Source organism: Lynx canadensis, chromosome D1, assembly GCF_007474595.2.
Source record: "Lynx canadensis isolate LIC74 chromosome D1, mLynCan4.pri.v2, whole genome shotgun sequence".
Lineage (NCBI taxonomy): Eukaryota > Metazoa > Chordata > Mammalia > Carnivora > Felidae > Lynx > Lynx canadensis.
In genome coordinates, this window is record NC_044312.2 from 44,490,959 (window position 1) to 44,516,806 (window position 25,848).

At 38.3% G+C, this 25,848-nt stretch overlaps 1 protein-coding gene across 2 annotated transcripts in view; it reads left to right on the forward strand.

The window, feature by feature from the left end:
- GRM5 (glutamate metabotropic receptor 5) overlaps positions 1-25,848 on the forward strand; it is a 521,413-nt gene that overhangs the window by 408,567 nt on the left and 86,998 nt on the right. For both annotated transcript variants that reach the window (XM_030333012.1, XM_030333014.1), the window contains exons 5-6: positions 11,527-11,773; positions 24,993-25,161. In XM_030333012.1, the coding sequence (XP_030188872.1) occupies positions 11,527-11,773; positions 24,993-25,161 (416 nt within the window). The remainder of the gene's footprint in view (positions 1-11,526; positions 11,774-24,992; positions 25,162-25,848) is intronic.

Below are 25,848 nucleotides of genomic sequence, written 5' to 3' on the forward strand. Positions count from 1 at the left end.
TCCTCACAATACTGTAATGTGAATGAAAGAGATACACTATCTGAAATCACATATCCATCACAGGCCTGCCAACCAACCGGCTGCTCACAGTGAATCATTTACATTTAAAATTTGGTGTTCTGCACATAGAAGTGTACAATCCCTGTTGAATTTCTGTAGCTCCCTGAAGATGCGTCTTCTTTCTGCAGCTGCTGCATTCATTTGCATTTCAATATGAACATTTAGAGGTCAACTGCCTGTATTTCAGACACAGTTATAAATTGGAGCCAAAGCAGATATTAGAATTTGGTATCTCTACAGGTGTATGGATACAGCTCTGGGCTCCCAGTGCTGCCATGCTTCCTGATATAGAAAAAAGCACATGATATAGTCTTAGGAAAGTCTGAATGAGTTATGTGATGTCATTGGTCAATTCAGCCCTTTCATGGACTTTTGTTTTTCCTTCTTGAGATCTCTAATTTCTGTCCAAGCCCCAGCTCACTTAACATGTCCTTTATTTTATTAATCTTAACCTATGGTCCCAAGAAGCTAGTTGCGTCTTCATTATAACACAAATTTCTTTGTCTGGCCCACTATATGTAAAGTTCCATACAGGAGTTCTATCCATAGTCATCCATCATTCATATGACCCACCATTACTGACAATGTTGAATATTATTCTGGGTACTGGAAAGCAAGATCAATGTGGGCCTGACCTGCATAGAACTCATTGCCTAGTGTGAACTAAATTCTGAATCTCATGGTATGTTTTGAGGCTTTTGCAAAAAACAGGTGCGTAGTAAATGTTAAATGAAGGAATGGATTGCTTACTCACCACAGCGTTAGGAACTGTGGAGCATACAGTGTACCCAAGACAGTTTTAGCCCTCAGGTGGCTCACACCCCGTGGTAGGCACAGACAAGCACATAGGTAATTCTAGTGCATGACGGAAAGTATTCCGTAGTAGAGGTATACACATATTTCTGTGGGAGTGTGTAATGGCAAAAGATGAATTCTGGCTTGGGGGATGTTCTGCCCTTCTGTCACAGTGAAAACAAATTATTGTGTCAGCCACTGAGCATAATTGGAATCCATTTGCCATATGCATAAGGAATGAATAGATTCAGAAAATAAATGACGTTAGGGAGAATTTGTTTCCCTGCTATTTATTTTCTCTTGCACCGTTACAGTATGTTATCAAGTGACATCTTCCAGATTTATAATCTCCTTCCTAGAAAATAATTGAATCCCTTCCCTCACATCTCCCTTTCCTTTACTATCCTTCCCCTACTGGTGGGTAGAGAGGAAATAACGGGGACAATCCAAAAGTATTTTAGTAGCTAGTGTAAGGGATAACACAAAGAACTGACTTGGGATTTTTAAAATATTTTTTAATAAATTTTTGCCAGATTCATTACTCTATGGTCATAGGTTAGTTTGCTGAAAAGAATTTTAAACCATGGTTTCCTTTGTTGCCCATATGAAAATAACACTAGTCTAAGAGTTTAAACACAAGATGCCAGCTGCCATTAACCAAAGGTGTGACTTTCAAGAAATCTTTTTCCCTCATTGGCCTTATTCTTCATCTACAAAATGAGTTCATTGGACCAATTAGGAAGTCCCAACATCAGAGGAATATAGGGGCTAAAGATGTGATATAAAAGAGAGAAGCAGGTTAGCATTTGCCGTGTGAGAATCTGAATGAAGCCAGTATTGTGACATCTGTTTTTTTTTTCCCCAAGAGTCTACAAAGCTGGATTCTCATGTAAGATTTCCACAAAGTAGCATTTAGCCAAACAAAACATATCTAAATGCCAATTTAGTCCAAAGGCATCCTTTCTGTAGCCTCTAGACTAGATGCTTTCTGAAGTCCTTAGTATCTTCTCTGATTCTGCCTTGTTAAGACACTCTGATTTCCCTCTGTTTGACAGCTACTAAGCTTCAAAGTTCTGATTCCCCAGATGAATTAAAGAACATATTTTTAAAAAGAACATATTTTAAGTGCTGTAAAATTAAATTGTAATCACAGATTGAAGGATTTCAGTTTCTGCTAATCCTTTTAGAATCTTCTCATTTGATTAAACAATAGTAAAATTAGGATTGAATGTTAAGTGTTCTAAATCAGTGATCCAGTTTTGAACAAAAATAAAATAAAAAGGGACCAGCCTCTCTTCCTTGCTTCCATTTCTTCTCTCCAGGCTGCTGTGAGGCAGATGGAGCCTGAGAGCAGCTTGCAAGTTTGGGTTGGCACAAATCCTCATGCCTGCATTGGGCTGGCCCATAGTGGACCCTAAAAAATAATCCTTAAGCAAAGTAAATACTGTTGACTAAAGTCCAGTTCTTTTGTGCATTAACAAGCCAACTAATTAACATGCCCTCTCTTTCCTAACGCTTACTGGGTATGAAAAGAAGTCTAGATAAAATGAGCTGTTTCATTGTGTGCACTCAGGACTTTAAAATTTTCCTAATAAGGTCAAACTTCTTGGGCCTCCCAAATTTCTTTCACTGAGCCCATGGGTTACATGCTGAGTGTTTCTGAGGAGAGAGATACTGTGTCACTTGTATCACCAGCATCCATCACAGTGTCTGACATACAGTATGGGTTCAATAAATGTCTGTTTAATCAATAACCTAATTAATCTCTGAATGAGTCAATGAATAAATTAACTAAGAACTAGAATTTCTCTCTAGGGCCTAAGAAGCAAGAACAAAGGAATTGAATAGAACTCTGAGTTCTATTAAGACATCTAAAGAAAGGCTGTGTCAACCAACAGAAAGTAAGGAGTTTGAAAATGTAGACAGAAGATCAGCAAAAAGGTGGTTGGGACCCTTACTGCTCTCACACATAATCATAGATAGTCCCCTGACTCCAGGTGTCATCTCATGATTCTGGACATTTCAAATATGATGTTATCTTAGATAGAAGGGTGATTAACAAAACAAAACAAGAAATCAGCCTGGTCAGCGTCAGGCTGCAAGTTGGTGCCCACCGTCTCTAGGCTGCGGTTCTACTGTCAGCCCAGTTTTCAAAGCCTCTGCAGTTTTCTCAGAGCTTGTTGCTTATGCGCCTGGTGCCAGGAGTTCATATTTGACTTTGTAGGATCACTTTCTTGAGCTCCCCCCTTCCCAGTTTCCCTGACATTTTTCAGCTCTCTCTCATCTCCGTCCTGATCCCCTGGGTAGAAATGTGCAGCTTTGGTGTCTACCTCTGTCTTTCACCTTTGTCCCTTTGACTAGATTACCACGGAAGCCACGATTTGGGGGAGAGGCTAGGAGAAATGAAAAAAGCATTTCCCCACACTCTTGAGACACAGTTCCTTTGGTCATGGAGAAGGGCTCCCACCTTAAAGTACAGCAGTTTGCCCCACTACCTCTGCAGGGCTGCCTGGGGCTCACACAGACCAAAACAAAAATAGAATTTCCTCCACTCTCTCTGACTCATAGGGAGCCCCTTTCCACTCTTCAGACCCGAAATAGAGGACTTCTCTTGGCGATCCCTCTGCCCACACCTCAGATTAGCCCACAGCTCCATGTTTTGGGGCTACCTTTGCACCCAAGCCTGGAGATACTGGAGGGAAAAGATCCAAGAATCTCACGCATGCTTCAGTGGTGTTTTAAATTCTGGTTTCCTCCCCCAACCCACCTGTTACCATTTACTTTTCAAAATCCTCTGAAAACTGTTCCAGTCATTCTGTCCAGGGTTTTTAGCAGCATTCAGTGGGAGAAATAGGGTGGAGAGGGCTTACTCCATCTTGACTGGACCAGAATTTTCTCAAGTAGTTTTATTAGGTGGTAAAAGCCCATGAGATTGCTTAAGGGGGTTGTTTGGTCCACCTGGCAGATCCTATTATAAACTGGCAGTATTAGTTTTGTTTATTGTTATTCTACAAAGGAATGACTGCTCTTGTAAACTGATTTGACAATCTGGAGACCAGACCTGGTATTTGGTGACATCCTGTCATTCATCAGGCCACATTCATGTACCTAACATATATTAATAGTACCAATTATATGTCAGGGGCTGTGCTAGGCACAGGGGCTACCTGTATGAATGACACAGAATCTCTGTCATTGAGGAGTCCACAGTGTACTAGAAACCAGCCAAAGGTCACCACCAGTGCTACAAGAGGACAAAGCAGAGCTTTAAGTCTAGACCAAAGACATAGGTAAATAGGCAACTTGTGTATAGGGTGTTCAGTGTGTGATAAATGCTAGCATCAGTGCTGTGGGCGAATAGAGCAAAACTTTAATTCTAAACTGGAGGAGGGTCACGACCAATTTCTGAGAAGACGTGAGTCTTAGACACACACAAAATAATAAATAGAGAATCTGCAAGAGAGTATGTTCCACATATATAGAGCGAAATGCACAGAGGCCCAGATACAAGGGAGAAGAGTTTACAATGTGACTACAAGAAGTTTCGAATATGTGGTATTATACAGTATCATGGGTCAGAATTGAGGGGTAAATCAAGGGCAGAAAAGAAAGGTCTGGAAAGTTGGGACAAGGTATTTGGAGTATAATTTGGTTATCAACTGAATGGTTTTAAAAGGAGACTAATAAAATCAGTTTTGTGCTTTAGAAGACCACTCTTTATATATCTACGCTGGGAATATATAGATTCCAGCAGAACAAGATTAGAGGCAGTAAGATCTGTTAGGAGGCTATTGCAGTAACCCAAGCAAGAAATTATAAGACATTCTGGAACTAATAAAAAATAAATCATGCCATGTCCACACAAGGAAACACTGTACGGCTGATAAAATAGTGCAGCACCAGAAACTCAAAAAGGAGTCTGATACCTGAGATAGATCCAGTCTGTCATCTGGTCATGTCAGTTCTGTTTTCAAAATGTGTCCTGAATCTGAATGCTTCTCACCCTCATCTAAGCCACCAGTGTCTGTTGCCTGGTCGGTCACATCGGCCACTGACTGATCTCCCCGTTCAATGCGTGGCACGGCACTTTTGATTCCCCATCCCCACCAACCTATTTCTCACACCTCAAATGTACACTAAACCATCAAGTTGCTTAAAATGAAAACCTGGACTAATCCATGATTCTTCTTTTTTCTTAATACCTCACATCCAACCCATTAACACATCCTATTCTCCCTGCTTCCAAAATGTACTTAGAATCCTATCCTAAACTAGGGCACCATCTTCTGTTAGCTTCCTATTTCCACACTCCCTCGGTTTTCCCACCCTCATTCAATCTTCATCCTCAAAATAAATTTTTTAAAATGAAAAGGATATCGTGACATCTCTGATAAAAGCACTCCAAAGTCCTATACTAGGCATCCCTTATCTCATTACCCTCCTTGTCTTACCCTTACTCACTATTCTGGCCTTTCTTGTTATTCCTCAAAAACACACTAGGCACATTTGCTCTAGCAAATGCCTCTACTTGTGAACATACGTCTTCCAGATCTTTATATTCTGCATATGAAGAAACAAGCCAGATCATTTGTAACAGAATTTGGATCAGGGGCCAAGTAACATAAACCATTTTACTTTATCAAGTGCTTTATAAATATAAACTCAGCTAATCCCTGTATAAATCAATTGCTTAGATATTATTATTAAACCCATTTTTTTTCAGGCACAGAGAGGTTAATGACCTAGGCCAAAGTCACACAGCTAGTACATGGCACCGCTGTGATCCTAACCTGCTGCCTGGTTCCAGAATCTGTACTCCCATTCTTTATACTCTGCTATTGTTAGTAGTTGATGTGTACTCTCTAACACAAAGTAAGGTATTTTGCGGATTTCACCCCCTTCTGATGTGTGTAGAGTTAGGGAACAGGTAGAGATAGACAGAGATCTAAGCCTGAGGAGGTAAGAGGCAGGAGAATTACCTAATTAACCAAATTTGCACCCCCATATACAAATACTAAAGCTATTGCATTAATTGCTTTTATATACAGCTACCACTACCCTGTGCACAAAAAGCTAGGCTTGCCAGCTACTGACAGGTCATCTTGATTTCCTTAGTTTCTTCATCTACAGTGGAAACAACTCCTAAACCTCCTTCAGTTTTATGAAATTGAAGCATTTTTAAAGTATTTATTTTGTTGTCACACATTTCAAAAGAGCTCTCTCAGCTACCTAAAGGTGATAACTTAGCCTGGAGCTGCTGCTTCTGATGGAGGGAAAGGCTGGTATGTAGGTGAGGTGGTGTAGGCATAATTTAAATGTGAATTTCTCTTAATTGCCCCCCTGTTGCATCCTGAATGCTAAAACAGATTAAGATATCCTTCTTTAAAAATTCCTCATCAAATTGACTTAAGGAGATATTACAAAGGTTAAATTTACATTGGTTTTCTTCTGCAGGTTTTGTTTGTTTTTTGAATTTGCAGTCCTTTGGTAGTGTGGGTGACAAGAGAAAATAGTTACCAGGAACTTCTGTAAGAGCCTAATGCTACCCACGTAGGTCAGGTGTTTGAAGATGCTCAGTAACAACAAATGATACAACAGACTGTGCACAGACACATGAGTCCTTTGGTTTCTGAGCTCCTGCTTTTTTTTGGTCAGCTCCTTTTGTGCACTCCTGGGCCCAGATTCTGGGCAGCGTTAGTGGACATTATTGGAAGGAACAGAAACATAGCACTTTCCAGGAAGGATTCAATCTTGTTACCAGTTTGTTTTCCCTCACTTTATCTCTTAAGTAGAATACTTTTTAGAGGTGATACAGTAATATCGTACGGGGACTATTTCTAGAGAAAGCAATATAGTATAGCAAAAAGGGCACCGATCTTAGTGTTAGAAATTCTTGTCTATTTTTGATTTTTATATCCACGTAACCTTGGAAAATCTACTTAAATTGTCTACACCTCAGTTTCTTTATCTCTGCAGTGTGAATACAGGTATTGATGCACATCACTGATACACGCAAAAATTATTTTGAAAAGTGCCAAACAAATGCAAATTTTCATTCTTGCCCCCATTCAGTTCAACAAACAGTTCACAGTAACCATGCCCTAAGCACTGTCATTTGATTTACAAATGAATAAGCCTCAAATGCTGCCTTTGTGCCAGTTGCTGTCTATTGTATACAAGGCAGAAAGAAAAATCAGGAAGGGAACCTGAAACATGACTGCCTGAGAGCTCTACTGCACATCATATTAGACCAGACCTTTGGCTTGCTTTTGTTTTCCAAAGTGGTGACCACAAAACATGGTGGCTAAAGGGCTTTATGATTTACATTTTGGTACAGTTACTATTTATGAAGCATCTATCGTGTGCCAGCCTCTGTGCAAGGTATTTATGACTTGTCGCCATTTAACAGGTGATTAAACTGAATCTTAGAGAATTTAAGTAACTTGCTCAAGTCACAGAGCTAGTAAGACATAAAGCAAGAATTTACATCTCCCTCTCCTGCTCATAAGAGGAAAAAACAAAATGAGACTCAAACCACCACCTATCTAGTAGCCACAAAAGCAACTATTGCTGACCTCCGATAAGGGTTAGGAGGCTGAGCTGATGTGTGAGTAAGACACATCCTTTTAGGGAGTTAAATGGAGGAAGGTAGGAGATGGACTGACGTGGGGACCGGATGTTCCAAATTCTCCTCTCCCTAAGTATGCCCACATTTCTATAGTATGTTGTGCAGGGTGCCTGAGATAGGTATAGAGAAAGTGGTAGGAAGTTTGAAAAAGCAAAGTTAATTTTAGTATCTATAATCATGGTTGTCTTCATGAAGGAAGTCCTCTTGGAGCCTTTGAGAATGGATAGAAATAGTGTTGGTAGGGTCAGGAAGGAAAAGAAAATAGAAAGGAGAATTAGAAGGGACGGTTCTTTAATTTACTCAACAAATATTTTTTGAGGACCCACTCTGTGCTAGGCACTATTCTAAGCACTGAGTAGTAAAGGAAACAGGCAAAAAAATCCCTGGCTTCACAGAGGTTACATTTTAATGGGTAGATGTTTTAGGCAATAAACAAGACAAATACATAATATTTTAGATAATGGTAAGGAGAAAACTACTGTCGGGAAAGGAGACCCACCGGGAGTATGTGTGGAGAGTGGGACAGAGATGAGATGTAGCCAGGGTGTCCCAAGGTCTCACAGAGAGGATGATATTTTAACAAAGACCTGCACTTAGGAGGGAGCAGGTTCTGAAGACCTCTGTGGCAGAGCCTTCTGGGTAGAAGGAACAGCAAATACAAGGGCCCAGAGGCAGGGGCACCCCTGAATATTTGAGAATCAGCAAGGAGGTGAGTGTGGCTAGAGAGGAATAATTCAAATCAAGAGTGTTAGGAGATGGAGTCAGAAGCATGAGGGGTAGGGTGCCATGAGTCAAGTTCTTGTATGTCTCTGAAAGTCATTGCAAGGACTGTGGCTTTTACTTTCAGTAATAAATGCCACTGAAAAGTTTGATCAGAGGAGTGTCGTGATCTGATCTACATTTTAAGGGAATTTCTATGGCTGTTGGGTTTAAAATTGGCTGGAGTAGGGGAGGAAGGGCAAAGATAGAAAATAAAAACAGTTTAAAGACTATTGTTATAATCTGGAAGAAGACGATGTATATTAAACCCGGTAGAACAACCAACAAAACTAAAAGGCAACCAACAGAATGGGAAAAGATATTTGCAAATGACATATCGGACAAAGGGTTAGTATCCAAAATCTATAAAGAGCTCACCAAACTTCACACCCGAAAAACAAATAACCCAGGGAAGAAATGGGCAGAAAACATGAATAGACACTTCTCTAAAGAAGACATCCGGATGGCCAACAGGCACATGAAAAGGTGCTCAACATCGCTCCTCATCAGGGAAATACAAATCAAAATCACACTCAGATATCACCTCACGCCAGTCAGAGTGGCCAAAATGAACAAATCAGGAGACTATAGATGCTGGAGAGGATGTGGAGAAACGGGAACCCTCTTGCACTGTTGGTGGGAATGCAAACTGGTGCTGCCACTCTGGAAAACAGTGTGGAGGTACCTCAAAAAATTAAAAATAGACCTACCCTATGACCCAGCAATAGCACTGCTAGGAATTTACCCAAGGGATACAGGAGTACTGATGCATAGGGGCACTTGTACCCCAATGTTTATAGCAGCATGTTCAACAATAGCCAAATCATGGAAAGAGCCTAAATGTCCATCAACTGATGAATGGATAAAGAAATTGTGGTTTATATACACAATGGAGTACTACGTGGCAATGAGAAAGAATGAAATATGGCCCTTGGTAGCAACGTGGATGGAACTGGAGAGTGTGATGCTAAGTGAAATAAGCCATACAGAAAAAGACAGATACCATATGTTTTCACTCTTAGGTGGATCCTGAGAAACTTAACAGGAACCCATGGGGGAGGGGAAGGAAAAAAAAAGGAGGTTAGAGTGGGAGAGAGCCAAAGCATAAGAGACTCTTAAAAACTGAGAACAAACTGAGGGTTGATGGGGGGTGGGAGGGAGGGGAGGGTGGGTGATGGGTATTGAGGAGGGCACCTTTTGGGATGAGCACTGGGTGTTGTATGGAAACCAATTTGACAATAAACTTCATATATTGAAAAAATTTAAAAAAATAAAATAAAATCTTTTTTAAGTAAAAAAAAAAAAAACCCAGTAGAAGTAGATTGGTATGAAGTAGTTTAATTATTAATGGTAGAAAAAATAAGAGTTGAGAAGGTATGAAGGAAAGAGGAGGGAAAAGCGACCCAAAAATATTCGACTTAATACCTAGTAGCATGGAGTTTACAGTGGAGGGGGGTCAGCAGGGGTGGGAAGTATGAAGCGAGCCTATGTAGAAAAGAAAATTATGAGAATTGATTACTAAGCCTGGGTCCAGTGCTTAGTCCTTAAATGGAAATGGGATTCCTCATCTTAAACTTATGTCAGGATGAGTTGTGCTGTTTTCTTTGTTTTCTGCTCAGGGAAAGTATCAGCATTTGGGCCAGCAATCAAGAAGGGGGTAATATGCCTCTACAGTTTGAAAAGTCATGAAAAATCATGCTACCTTTAGAAAATTCCTTTCTATCTCTCTTACAGAAAACTTTTTTCCCAAATGACAAGCTCTGTCTTTATTTCAGCTGTCACTTTTGCCTTCTTTCCATGTTCTCCCTATGTGTCTCAATCTTCCCCATTCTTCAGTTACCAGCCCTGGTAGTAGATTCTGCCTCCTGAACACTTTTGCCCATAACCATGGCCTCTACCTAGGCAAGGCCACCTTCAGCTATCATGGGGATCATTGCATCAGTTCTTCATAGGTCTTTCTGGCTCCACTCCTGTAGCCCTTTTAATCTTTCTCCATGCTGTAGCCAGATCAGTCTTCCTAAAATAGAAATCTGATCATGCCCCTACCTAAACACTGCAAGGGATCCCAGTGATCTTAAGATAAAGTACGTCATAAAGTACACTAATCTCAATGTGGTTTAAGCAGCCCTTCCCTCCTCTACTTCTCTACCTCTCCCCATTCTCTCATCTCCCATATCATGTTCTGAACATTCCAACCTTCTTAAAGTTTCCCAAACACAGCATGCTCTATCTCATCTATGAACCTTCAAACACGCTTCCCTCCACTCTTCATCCAGCTGATACTCAGCCATAATGCTCAGCCTCAGTGAGTCTCTGGGTCTGATGCCCCTCCTGACTCAGTCCTGCCTCAGGACTTACCAAACCATACTGCAGTGGCTTGCTGAGATGCTCACGTGCCTTCTTGACTCTAGGGCAAGCATCAGGTTTATCTTGTGCCACATATGTCCCTCGCTCCCAGCAAGTTCTAAGCAGTCATAAGTAACAGACACTCATTCCATACTGCATCAATAACCTATAACAAATGTTAGTTCTTTAATGAAACTTTCCCAAGAGCTGTCCATTGGAAGGGTAACTCGACATGTGCTACAAATTTATCACCTTCCACCTTTTGCTGTGGTTACATAATTTATCTCTATTATTGAACAAGTTCTTCTTAAGTGCCGAATCCATGCCCAATTTATCATTGTTTTGTCCCTAGATCGTCTACCAATTTTTTTATGTTCAGACTCTAACAATTAATTGATTAATGGAGTATAAATGTTATATTTTAGAATTTCCAAATAGGCCAGTTTACGGAGAGCAAATGCTTTGAGGTTGCAAGGGGTGCATGATAAATCCAAGCAGGTAAGTTGAGACAAGATGGTAGAAAATATAGTTTGTTTAGCTATGACTTACTGGTTTGGAAGCTGGAGATTTGTTGTGGATTTCTAAACCAAGGAGGTAATATTATCATAGCTGAGTACTAAGGAGATTAATCTGTCCTTAAAATAAGTTTATGATACAGAAATACAGTGCTTTCCTGCATCCATCTCCAGGATTGGTAATAGAGGAAGTTAAACTTGGTCCTGTTGGGGATTCGGGTCTTTCTTCAAGGTTTTTTGGGGGGAAAAACTGGAAATAGAAGACAATTATTAGACATACGAATTTCGGACCTCTATCTTTGTATTTACTCTGGTTCTAACTCTGATAAATTGCTCAGTGAATGCTCAAGTTATTCAGAATCCATGGGTATAGCTATAGCAGAATTAAATCTCATAGTTAATCCATAATTTGTTTCTCAACAGGTTCTCTGACTCTGAGAACACATCACGTTCAAGATTCCAAAATGGGATTTGTGATCAATGCTATCTATTCCATGGCCTATGGGCTCCACAACATGCAGATGTCCCTCTGTCCAGGCTATGCAGGCCTCTGTGATGCAATGAAGCCAATTGATGGACGGAAACTTTTGGACTCCCTGATGAAAACCAATTTTACTGGGGTTTCTGGAGATATGATCCTATTTGATGAGAATGGAGACTCTCCAGGAAGGTACTGTTCTGATTCTCTTCCAGACAATAGCACCTGAACAATCATCTCTTGATCCTAAGGTGTCTGTTTCTGTCTTTTGTAGTTATCTCGGCTTACTGGTCATATTTGGCCAGTTCTGACACCAGAAAGTGATGAAAAATAGAGAGGGGAAGCCCCATTTTCTGTAGCCAGGTACATTACTGATGCTGACAACAGACTCTTGGAACCATCATATTTCAGAGACCTGCACTTAGAGACAGGAGCCTCATGTTATTGTAGCAAATCAAAAGCCAGCCCTGTGGTTTCTCTGTACGTGTTTTCTGTTATTCTCTGTATTCTGCTGTCTTTTGGGGTCATAGAACTCTTCTGAAACATGAATGGTTCCATTTGTGGTAATTCAGAAATGGGGCTGAGGTGCTGTTACATTGTTTGCTGTACCTATAGTAAGTTATAAGTCATTTTATTATCCTGTAGCTGGAAGACTTTCTCCTTTCTCGAGGACTAAATTGCCTTTTCCTCTGAAATTCTACCTTTCATTATTTATAGAGGAGCCTGAGAAATATGAACTTACTGTTAATTATAGGTCAGCCTCCAGGGAAGTCATTAGGTACCTAGAACTTACCACTATTCACATCTATCTCAGACTCAAAATCCTTAAGTGACTGTACACATGAGACTTTTAATCCATGAGGGATAATGTTGTTAAAATGATATTCAGAGTTGTAGCAGGGCAAGGTCTTCACTCTGCCTTACATTGGCACAGTCAGGGTCCTCTGGTCTCCCACTGCAAAATCCCAAGTATTCTTCCAGCAACAGTTTATGCTTGACATGGTGTCTTTACACTCTGCAGCTGATCCTGCCAAGAGAAGGTTTCATGACTCCATGACTCACACCCCATGTGCCCACACATGTACCAGCCACCTTGGTTCTAGCTTGTTTCCACATTACTGAGGTGAGCTGGAGCTTGTCCCTGACTGCAGCTGTTACCATCTCATAAGCTGAGCTTTGAAGTGACAGTTACTTCCAAATCATGCAGCCAAGAGCCAAGCTATATATTTTCTCCATTCTAGAGGCTTGAAGAATATTGCTCCAAGCAGGCGCTTTGCCAAGAAAAGCTGACTTTTCATATATAGTTTTCTTCTTTTTGGCTATTCAGTATATCCATGGGGAGTAGGGAATACAAGTGTTCTATCGGGGCCAAAGAAAACTTCTCGTTTGTTGTAAGGCTTCATAGGGCAGGTCAACCAATGAGCTCAGTCTGTAGCCTCAGGTCAAGGGCTAGTCCCTGATATCTGCACATGGATTTACTATTCTTATGAGCATACCAATCGCACCAACATCAGCTTAGGACTTGTTCCTCAACTTTGATGACTACAGCTCCAATATTCAGAGTTTTCAAGGCATGTACCCAAGCCAGTTCCACAAAGCAGATAGTGAAGAAATGTCTCAGCTCTATTCCAATGGAAAAGCTTAATGGATCAGACAGAACATCACTGTCTCATTCATAATCCTCCAAATTTGCTGCAATAGGGTACATTTATGACATTGGTTCTTAACCTTTTTTAGAACACGAATCTCTGTTAAGACTCAAATGAAATTTATAGATGTTCTCTAAATTACAATATACATAAAATTTTGAAAACAATTTCCAAGAATTCACAATTGTCTAGAGATTCCAGAGTTACAAAATTATAAAGGTTTGGTATTACAGTAACCCATTAATAAATAAATCTGAATTGGACTCTGAGGGCATGAGCCAGATTCAGGAGGATGGTTTCTAACTTTTTATTTTTCCAATTAATCCAGTTCTATTTACAAAATAACTAAACTAATATTGACTGAACGTGTGTTCTGAGCCAAACACTTAGCTAAGTCCTCTACATTTTAATCCTATGAGGTAATGTTATCATTCTCTTTTCCCACTCCAGGCTCACAAAGTGAAGCTTACAAAGATTAAATTACTTCCCCAAAGATACAGTCTAATACATGATAGCTCAAGATTTGAAATCAGTCTCCTGGATTTCATTCCTAACATTACACAGTAGCCTGCCAATTAATCAACCGGGATCAAAATTAAAAACCCACTGTTTTTTGAGAAATGTATTGGGAGACATTCTGTTGTTATTTCTGTGGAGTAAAAGTTATGGTTCTGTTGGATCAAAGACATTCCAAACTGAGAAATGAACCAAAGGAGCCCTGGGGGTGACTAAGCAGTCCCCTAAAATGCCAGAGTCACAAGAGGAAGATCCTAAACAAAGAAAGCAGAAACAGGTAGCTCACTCTGGCAAACACACTTGGAGACTACTGGAGAATTCTTCAACCACTGCTTCTAAACCTCACATCTAATCAAACTACTATTAGTCCACAATTCTTTAATGAAAGCTTTGGGACCAGGTATGTTACAGAATTCAGGATTTTTAGATTTATAAAAGGTAACATAGTCATATAGTACCACCAGCATGCTGTGGAGCAGGCTTTAATCAACATATTAATATTTCTGTAGCAAAACACACAAATATTCACACAAAGTGTGATACATAGGCTATATGTAGCAAAACATACAAATATTCACACAAAGTATGATACATAGTATAAATAGCCCCATTACAGTGCAGGTCAAGTTCTATCACCAGATGAGTTCAGATTGGGTCATGTTTTGTTGCCAAGTGAGTTATAAAATAATTTTCAGAGCTCTAAGGTTTTCAGAATTATAGATAAGAAATACAGACCTGGACTACTTACCACCAATGGTATAGATCACAGGTCGGCAAACTGTGGTCTTCAGGCCAAATTGAGTCTGCTGTCTGTTTTTGTAAATCAGGTTTTATTGGAATACAGTCAGCCTCACTTACTTAGATAATGTCTATGGCTGCTTTCACACTACACTGGAAGCGCTGAGTAGTTTCAACAGAGACCATCTCACAAAGCCTGAAATATTAACTGTACCTTTACAGCCAAAGTCTTCTGACCCTTATATGGAGACCATTGAGAACTAAGGTTTATGAGGACTTGCCACTGCCTGGGACTGAACATAAATGGGCAGAGGAAACATGGAGTCAACATCAGACTAAGTACAACTGACTACTTAAAGCAAAAAATTTAACAATATATTGTGATATTTATAAGCGTGGCTGTGTAAAGTATTTGGCAACATGGCATAAAGAAAGGGGGTATAGAATTATACAATGGCAAGTTTCTTATCTACATTAAGTGACACAACATTAACTTTAAGTAGAATAAGATAAATAGAGTGCATATTTAATCCCTTAGCAAGAGGAATAGCTAAAAGACCAACAGAAGACTACTTTAAAATTTTTGATTAATCCAAAAGGTAAGAAAAGAAGAACACATGGACAGATGTGACAAAGAAAAAAAAAAGACTAGAACACTAGAAATTTGAAGATACTGAGCTGGTTTGCACAATGGTTCTTAATATGTGGCTCTGTCCACGGAGGGTCCATAGAGATGATTTGTTTCAACTTCCTAACTCTCTCTGGGGTGACAAAACAGTCTCAGAGAAAAGAAGAGGCATGCCCATTCCCATGCAGTCAGTTAGTAACAGAACAAGGACAATATACAATTGCCAGGCACAATCATTAAATTCAAATGAGAAGAATGTAACTTAATTTACACCCCCTCCATTTTCTTTATGTTACATGTGAAATGGTTCTATGTATATCCTGAAAAAATATCTCATTATTATTTATTAAAGGATTTGGTCAAAGCAACCCTGTGGTCTCTGTTTAATCTCTGATAATCCAACCCCAAATTCACAGATCATTATAATCACTTTGTTGCATGGACTTGTGTGTGGAGTGTCCATTTTGTTAACCAACAGACAATTTATCACATTTTTAAGAATTAAACTTTTAAAGAACACACACCTTAGAATTATATACTGAGCTGATCTGAGGAGCTATAGACATCTAATATTCTGTACAGTCAGTTCCCCTCACAATGTTGCAGTTCCCCTGACAACCTTGCTTCAGCCTCTTGGGTAAACAATACCTCACTATCTTCTGAGGAAGGAAGACTGCTCCAATTTTCAGGGACTTATAACTGCTTAGAAAGTTCTTTATTTCTGTTAAACTGAACCCTGCCTGCCTCTAGTTTCTACTTAGGGCTTTGATAGGACTTTTTTTTTTCTTTTTGGTTAGAACGCATTTCATGTTTTATTTTGTTTTTGAATGCTATATAAAATTCATTTTTTAAAATGTTAGTGGGGCGCCTGGTGGCTCAGTAGGTTAAGCATCTGACTTCAGCTCAGGTCATGATGTCGGGCTCTGTGCTGATAGTTCGGAGCCTGGAGTCTGCTTTGGATTCTTTGTCTCCCTCTCTCTGCCCCTTACCTGCTTGCCTGCTTGTGTACGTGTGTTCTCTCTCTCTCTCTCTGTCTCTCTCTCTCTCTCTCTCTCTCTCTCCCTCCCTCCTTCTCTCTCTCTCTCTCTCTCTCTCTCAAAAAATATTTAAAAATAAAAATAAAAAATGTCAGTATATTTCAACTGTAAATTGTGGTCAGTTAAGGAAGAGAGACGAGGGAAGGCAGAGAGAAAGGAGAAAGAAGAGAGATATTGCAGAAGACAGATCACACCTATCACACACAGTGATGAGAAAGAGGTTTCAGGAGCACAGAGATGTAGAAACCAAGAGGCTCAGTGAAAGACAGCAAGAGAGAAAGACAGGGAGAAAGAGAGGGAATGAAATAATGGGAAACAATTGCAGAAAGCTATTATGTGTTTCAATTCTTAGCTAATTAATTCTTCTCTCACTTTTGATGGAGAATAAAATCTATATCCTATCTCTGAAAATTGAAAGAATTCATATCAATTGATAAATGAAGGCAAAAAAAAATATTTTTCATGGAGAATTATTTTTACCTAATTTTTTTCTAATATACTACTACCAAAGATTTTTACAGTAATGTTATATTTTCATCACTACAACTACTAATGATAATATATCTGTGTTTGTCTTACAGATAAGAAATAATTACCAGAAATCTGGAGGCTAATAATTGCATGGGGAGGATTCATTCTCTCTAACATAGTTAAAACAGGTTGACAGGTTTGAACCAAATTTAAGGTTTAACTTTTCTTGAAGTCACTTCCCTGTCAAATATAACATTTTCCATTCTATACAGTTTTCATATTTATTTGTCAAAAACTGGATCTCTTCATGGTTTACCATTCTCCTACATAAAACAGATTTTTGTGAAAGGGAAGCAACGAGGGTTGATTCTTTGCTCTATCAAATAGTTATGGCACATTCTAATGGAGAAGAACAGCAGACTGGAAGTCTAAAGGCTGAGTTGAGGTTTGCTCTGCCACTTGTATACTCTGCAGTCTCGTACCACTCAACAACCTCACCAAGCTTTGGTTCCATTATCTGTAAAATGAAAAGTGTGTACTAGACCTTATCAGAGCTAAGAATTGGTAGGAATGGGTTGATGGCTCAAATGGGGCTCGCAATTAAACCCTCATATCTCTTCAAATCAGTAGCAGCAAAGAAAGAAACTTCCTGACACCGATAATTCTTTATTTTCCCAAGCCTAGAATGTCCAAAGGTTATTGGCCACAGAGTATTTGCTACACCGAGTACCTTTTGAAGTCTCAGAAGCCCATATATTTGAAGTAGTGACATAATATAGGAGTTTCTTTTTTAACCTTAGTGCTCTATTTTCTAATATCTCAACTCACTGTATTCTTAGTAGCCACTGGATAAATGTGACCGAGTGGAACGGTTTAGGACTCAGTTTTGTATCCTATAGATTGGTACTTTGGGTTTAGAAGTGGACTTTCGACAGTTACTCAAAATTGTTGCTTACTTCAGATAAAACACTTTAGGATAATCCTTAAGCTACTAAACAGTGAACAAAATTTAAGAATGAATTAAAATTCTGAAAAAGACACTACAGTAAAAAAAATGTGATTGGGAGTAAAAACAGAATGGTATTATTTTACAATGTAGATCCAAACAGACTGATTTCATATTTGTTCTGAACATTTCCTTACTGAGCATTGGTCTGAGTATGTCAATCTGTCACTGGAACCCAAAAGCTAGAAAGTTTCCCATCCATGTCAATTTGCAGATAGCTAAAACAAGCTGAGCATGAAAGGATGAAGGGATCACGTGTAAGAGCCCACCTTCCAATCATTTAAGTCCTAGGAGGAAAACACATAGGGTACTATGTGAAGACACTGTATACCTAAGACATACCCACAGTTTACATCTACATGAGCCAATAAAGTGATGGTATTGTTTATCCACTGTCCTGACACTAGAAAATTATTTCAAAAATGCTTCTCTGGAAATGTTCTTACATACAAGAAAAACCTTGTAAATAATCACATTAATTTTGCCTCTTTACATCTCTATCCCCATACTCAAAATGAGAACAATAGCTAATAAAGGCTGAGAACTCACAAGGTACTCCTATCTTCTAGCATTTTTACAGTGCTTTAGAAGCTATTTTCACACTTATTTTATTTTGTTTTTTATTTTAATTCCAGTTAGTTAACATACAGTGTTATATTAGTTTCAGATGTACAATATAATGATTCAACAATTTCATACATCACCCAGTGCTCATCCCAAGTGCACTCCTTGATCCCCAACAAGGATCAAGAACCCATCCTCCCATCCACTTCCCCCCTGGTAACCATCAGTTCTCTACAACTGAGAGTCTGTTTCTTGATTTATCTCTCCCTCTCTCCCTTTATTTTCCTCTTTGGTGTTTTTTTTGTTTGTTTGTTTGTTTCTCAAATTCCACATATGAGTGAAATCATGTGGTATTTGTCTTTCTCTGTCATATTTTGCATATCATTATACTCTCTAGCTCATTGCAAATGGCAAGATTTCATTCTTTTGATGGCTGAGTAATATTCCATTATATATACATATATAGTTAATATATTAGTATTATATATAGTATTATCATTTGATGAATGGAATTCTTATTATTCTTATTATTATTTAATAAGAAATTATCTCATTTGTCCATTCATCAAATGATTGACACATGGGCTGCTTCCATATCTTAGCTGTTGTAAGTAACAATGCTATAAACGTAGGGGTGCATGCATCCCTTTGAATTAGTGTTTTTGTATTCTTTGCGTAAATACTCAGTAGTGTGATTACTGGATTGTAGGGTAGTTCTATTTTTAAACATTTGAGGAACCTCCATACTCTTTTACACAACAGCTACACCAGTTTGCATTCCCACCAACGGTGCAAGAGGGTTCCCTTTTCTCCACATCTTCACCAATACCTGTTGTTTCTTGTGTTGATTTTAGCTACTTTGACAGGTATGAAGTGATATGTCTTGGTAATTTTGACTTACACTTCCTTGATAGTAAGTGATGATGAACATCTTTTCATGTGCCTGTTGGCCATCTGCATGTCTTTTTTGGAGAAATGTCTGTTCATGTCTTCTGCCCATTTTTAATTGGATTATTTATTTTGGGGGGTGTTGAGTTTTATAAGTTCTTTATAGATTTTGGATAGTAACCCTTTGTCAGATATGTCATTGGCAAATATCTTCCCATTCTGAAGGTTGCCTTTTAGTTTTGTTGATGGTTTTCTTCACTGTGCAGAAGCTTTTCATTTTGATTAAGTCCCAGAGTTGTTTCCCTTGCCTCAGGAGACATATCTAGAAAAAAGTTGCTATGGTTGATGTCAAAGAGGTTATTGACTATGTTCTCTTCTACGATTTTTATGGTTTCAGATTTCACATTTAGGTCTTTAATAAATTTTTAATTTATTTTTGTGTTTTCTATAATAAAGTGGTTCTGGTTCATCTTTCCTTCTTTTGCATGTAGCTGTCCAGTTTTCCCAACACCATTTGTTGAACAGACTGTCTTTTTCCCATTGAATATTCTTTCCTTCTTTGTCAAAGATTAATTAAACATATAATTGTGGGTTTATTTCTGGGTTTTCTATTCTGTTCTGTTGACCTATGTGTCTATCTTTGTGCTAGTACCATACCATTTTGACCACTATAGCTTTGTAATATAACTTGAAATCCAGAATTGTAACACCTCCAAGTTTGCCTTTCTTTTTCAAGATTGCTTTGGCTATTCACAGTCTTTTGTGGTTCCATACAAATTTTAGAATAGTTTCTTCCAGTTCTGTGAAAAATGCTGTTGGTATTTTGACAGGGATTGCATTAAATGTATACATTGCTTTAGGTAATATGGACATTTTAACAATATTTGTTCTTCCAACTCATAAGCATGGAATGTCTTTGCATTTCTCTGTGTCATATTCAATTTCTTTCATCAGTGATTTACACTTTTCAGAGTAAAGGTCTTTCACTTCTTTGGTTAGGAATAAGCCTAACCAAAGAAGTGATTATTTTGGGTGCAATCATATGGGTTTGCTTTCTTAATTTCTCTTCCTGCTGCTTCATGATTGGTGTGTAGAAATGCAACACATTTCTGTATATTAACTTTGTATCCTGAGACTTTACTAAATTTGTTTATCAGTTCTAGAAGCTTTCTGGTGGCGTCTTTCAGGTTTTCTATATAAACTATCATGTCATCTGCAAATAGTGAAAGTTTTACTTCTTCCTTACTGACATGGATGAATTTTTGTTATTGTTATTGTCTAATTGCTGTGGCTAGGACTTCTAGTACTATGTTGAATAAAAGTGGTAAGGGGCACCTTGCTGGCTCATTTGGTAAAGCATGCAGCTCTTGATTTTGGGGTCGTGAGTTTGAGCCCTATGTTGGCTGTAGGGATTGTTTAGATAAATATATTTTTAGAAATTATATTTGTTTGTTTGTTTGTTTGTTTGTTTAGAAAGTGCGCATGCATGAGAGTGAGGAAAGGGCAGAAAGAGAAAGAATCTCAAGCAGGCTCCATGCCCAGAGCAGAGCCCTACATGGGGCTCAATCTCACAACCCCAAGACCATCATCTAAGCTGATACCAAGAGTCTGATGCTTAACCAACTGAGCCACCCAGGTGCCCCATAATTTTTTTTAAGTGGTGATAGTAGACATCCTTGTCTTGTTCCTGACATTAGGGGAAAAGTTCTCAGTTTTTCCCCATTAAGGATGATGTTAGCTATGGGTTTTTCATATATGGCCTTTATTATATTGAAGTGTGTTCCCTCTAAACCTACCTTGTTGAGGATTTTTATCATGAATAGATGTTGTACTTTGTCAAATGCTTTTTCTGCATCTATTGAAATGATCTTATGGTTCCTATCTTTTTTCTTATTGATGTGATACATATCACATTGATTGATTTGGCAGTATTGAACCACCCTTGCAATCCTGGAATATATCCCACTTGATCATGGTGAATGTTTTTTTTTTTTTTTTTTGGTTTTGTTTGTTTGTTTGTTTTACTGTATTATTGAATTTGGTTTGATAGTGTTTTGTTGAGAATTTTTGCATCTATGATCATCAAAAATATTGGCCTGTAGTTCTTTTAGTGGTGCCTTTATCTGGTTTTGGTATCAAGGTAGTGCTGGCCTCATAGAATGAATTTGGAAGTTTTCCTTCCTTTTCTATGTTTTGGAATAGTTTGAGAAGAATAGGTTAAATCTTCTTTAAATATTTGGTAGAATTCACTGTGAAGCCATCTCTTCCTGGACTTTGTTGGGAATTTTTGGATTTCTGATTCAATTTCTATGCTGGTTATTGATCTGTTCAAATTTTCTATTTCTTCCTGTTTCAGTTTTCACAGTTTATATGTTTCTAGGAATTTATCCATTTTCTAGGTTGTCCAATTTTTTGGCATTTAGTTTTCATAATATTCTCTTATAATTATTTTTATTTCTATAGTGGTTGTTATACCTCCTCTCTCCCTTGTGATTTTATTTGTTTGAGTCCTTTCCCCTTTTTTCTTGACAAGTTCGGTTAGTTTTATCGATTTCATTGATTTTTTTTTCAAAGAACCAGGCCAAGGTTTCATTGACGTGTTCTTTTGATTTTTAGTTTCTACATCATTTATTCTGCTCTAATCTCTATTATTCCCTTCCTTCTGCTGGTTTAAGATTTTGTTTGTTGTTCTGTTTTTAGCTCCTTTCAGTGTAAGAATGTTTATTCGAGATTCTTTTTCCTTCTTGAGGTAGGTCTATATTGCTATAAACTTCCCTCTTAAATCTGCTTCTGCTATATCCCAAAGGTTTTAGAATGTTGCATTTTCATTTTCATTTGTTTCCATGTACCTTTTTATTTCCTTTAATTTCCTGGTTGGCCCACTCATTGTTTAGTAGCATCTCATTTAATCTCCATGTTTTTGTGAATTTTCCACACTTGTTCCTGTGATTGACTTCTAATTTCATAGTGTTGTGATCAGAAACTAGGCATGATATGAGTTTGATTTTCTTGAATTTGTTGAGGCTTGTTTTGTGGCCTAATATGTTATCTATTCTTGAGAATATTCTGAGAGGATTTAAAAAGAATGTGTGTTCTGCTTTTTTAGGATGGAATGTTCTGAATATCTCTGGTAAATCCATCTAGTACAGTGTATCATTCAAAGCCATTGTTTCCTTGTTGGTTTTCTGTTTAGATGATCTATTGATGTAAGTGGGGTGTTAAAGTCCCCTACTATTATTGTATTATCATAGATTAGTTGCTTATGTTTGTTATTAACTGTTTTATGTATTTGGGTGCTTTTTGTTGAGTGCATAAATATTTACACTTGTTATATCTTTTTGTTGGATTCTCCCCTTCATTATTATATGTCCCCTTCTTTGTCTCTTTTTACAGTCTTTTTTTTTAAGTATTATTTTGTCCAATATAAGTATTAGCTATCCTGGTTTTCTTTTGACACCTATTTGCATGATAAATGTTTCTTCATCCCTTCACTTTCAATCTGGTGTTTTTAGGTCTAAAAAGAATCTCTTGCATGCAGCATACAGACAGGTCTTGTTTTTTTATCCATTCTGTCACCCTGTGCCTTTCGATTGGAGTGCATAATCAATTTACATTTAATTATTAATAGATATGTATTTATTGTCATTTTATTATTTGTTTTGTGGTTGTTGTGTATCTGCTTTTGTTGATTTTGTTGGGAGATCTCTGTGCCTCCTGGATATGGATGTTTCCTTCCCCAGGTTAGAAAGTTTTCATCTATTATTTCTTCAAATAAATTTTCTGGCCCCTTTTCTCTCTTTTCTTCTGGGATCCCTATAATATGAGTGTTATTACATTTGATGGAGTCACTGATTTCCCTAAGTATATTCTCATTTTGCATAAATCTTCATTCTCTCTTTTGTTCAGCTTGATCACTTTCCATTACTCTGTCTTCTAGGTCATTAATTCATTTCTCTGCTTCTCCCAGTCTGCTATTCACTCTATCAATGTGCCTCTCTTTTAGTTTATTGAACCTTTTATCTCTGCTATGCTATTCCTCATCTCTGTGTTAAGGGTCTCATTCATGTCTTCCACTCTTTTTTTGAAGTCCAATGAATATCTTTATGTTTATTACTTTAAATTCTGTACCAGGCATGTTACTTTTATCTGTTTCACTCAGATCTATGGCCATGACCTTGTCCTGTATCCTCTGTCTTCTCATTTTGTCAAAGTCTGTGTGACTGCTTCTCTGTGTTAGGAAATTCAGCTACTTCTCTTGTTCTTAAGGGTAATAGCCTTATGAAGAAAAGGTCTTGTGGTGCTCTACAATACAGTGGCCCCTGTTCCTTAGGGACTGGCACTTCAGGGAGTATCTCCAGTGTGTGCTGCCAGTGCTCTGCTATTGTGCCCTGGATGCTTTATCCTTTAGGCCAATCATCTATAGAGGTTATCTTTGTCTGTTGTGGGCAGTGTTTGGTTTCCAGCCTGAATGTGGTGCATTTTGAGTAAGTATGGTCTGGTCTGCTTGTGAAATGAGACCTTTTGCCACTACCTCCAGAACCAAGGCCCCACAAAACTCCTGGGTCAGGAGATGGGGTGTCAGCAGGGGTTTGGGCCAGTCTTCTTGGGGAGGGGGACCACCAAGATGGGATTAAGGCAAGGGTGACTGGGAAGGGCAGTTCCACTGGATTGCAGGGGAATGACTTGGTATAAGCAAATTAGGTAGTGAGTGTCAGTGTTGGGCTGCTTACCACAGGTGGCTCTGTGTTTATGCTGAGGGGTGGTATGGGGGAAGGGTGCCTGCCAGTTCCTTTGTTCCTGGAAGAGCCTCTCTGTGAATGTTGCCTCTCTGGGACACACTCCAAAGTGAGCAGATACCTCTCCACTGTGTGCCCCAGGCGCTCTTCAGCTCAGTTTCCATGCTACATGTCCATGAGTTGTTTGCCTGCCTTCTCTCCAAGAGTAGCCCCCTCTATCCTTCTGGAGCCAAGTCAGCTGACCTTTAGAACCCCAGGCTTTAAGCCCCACTGGTTGCAAAAACTCATGAAATTCAGCCCCTCTCACTTTCCAAGCCAGTTGTTATGGGGTTTCATTTTCCCTGTGCACTCCCCTATGTGTTAGTCTATCTGTCGCATCTCCACAACAGCAACTCCTCCCACCACACCACAGCAGCTATGATCCATTTCTATTCCAGACTGCATCTCCACACCTCCTACCTTCTTCAATGTGGCCTCTTCTCTCTCTTATTTGTGGAGTTTTTTTCTGCCAGTCTTCAGGTTAATCCCTGGGGTATTTAGGATGATTTGATAGTTAATGTAGTTGTATTTGCGGGATGAGACGAGCCTAAGATCCTCCTACTCTGCCACCATCTTCCCATCTCATAAATTCTTTTCAGATTTATTTTAAATACCACTCCTGATAGTCTCTTTAGACAACGACTTAGCCACTGATAAAGTGTAAAATAATAAAGGTAAAATCAGTCCGTATCCAGATTATCCCCACATTCCCTACAGCTGAAGACAAGATTAAACATTTACCAAATTTGTTACTTGGCTAGTAAAGGAAAATTTTGTCATTTTATTTGAATGGAGATAAAAACCTTTCTATCTTTTTTAGAAGTCTAACAGTAGTACTTGTTTAAACTTCTTGAAGTTATTTCAAAACTGTTTTTCATCCTGCTGAGGTCAAGTCACCTTCTCACATGGGATTATCTTCTATTTCATGTATAAACTTGATGGTAAAAAAAAAAAAAAACAGTCTCTTAAAGGAAAGTGAAGCAGACAGGCTTTTTTGTTATTCTAAGTGTACTGTCATGGAAAATTCCAGTGTCACTAATATGATAGTAGATACATTTTTGGGAAATGAAATCTATTGCTTTTTCATAGCTGAATACTTATATTCTTAGCTGAATAATCATTATGTTCTTGTTCCTAAGGTATGAAATAATGAATTTCAAGGAAATGGGAAAAGATTATTTTGATTATATCAATGTTGGAAGCTGGGATAATGGAGAATTAAAAATGGATGATGATGAAGTATGGTCCAAGAAAAACAACATCATCAGATCCGTTTGCAGTGAACCATGTGAGAAAGGCCAGATAAAGGTAAAATCATGTTTTTTAATTTTTTTTTGTAAATTCAAAAGTATTCACTGTCATTGGCTATTTCTGAAACTTTTAGATACTTGTCTTACCTTTTACATTATAAGCTTCTAACGTCAAAATAATTTTTTTTACTTTTCTCTCATTAATTCCTTTTGATAGTATGACCTATAGTAGTCTTAGTAATTGGACTGATTGAACCAATTGACAGTTGAGTCATGTTTATCCACACTCTTTGTACTCATGTAAGCCTTTTAAGGACATGCTCCTGGGGATAGATAGTTAACGGTTGGAAAACACATTAATTCCTAATTAACTTAACAAATATTTGTCAAACTATTACAAATGTAATAGTTTATATCAGTGGGGAAAAAATAAGTAACACACACTTACTGCCAGAAGAATTGTAGTCTAGCTGAGGAAAAGTACCATAAGGCACAGATAAGCAACATCATATAAAATGCGATGATTTCATTAAGAAAGAAAAAAAAAACAGAGCTATATAAGTTCACATAAAAGAATGGGAGAAATTACTTCTGAGTAAAATGTTAGACACTGGACCATGAAGAATGGATATGATTTCAGAGCGAGATGTGGGAAAATGATCACTTACATAGAGGGAACAGTAATAGGAAAGATACAGAAGTGGTCGATTGAAGAATGTTCTGGAATAATAGTGAATAATCTAGA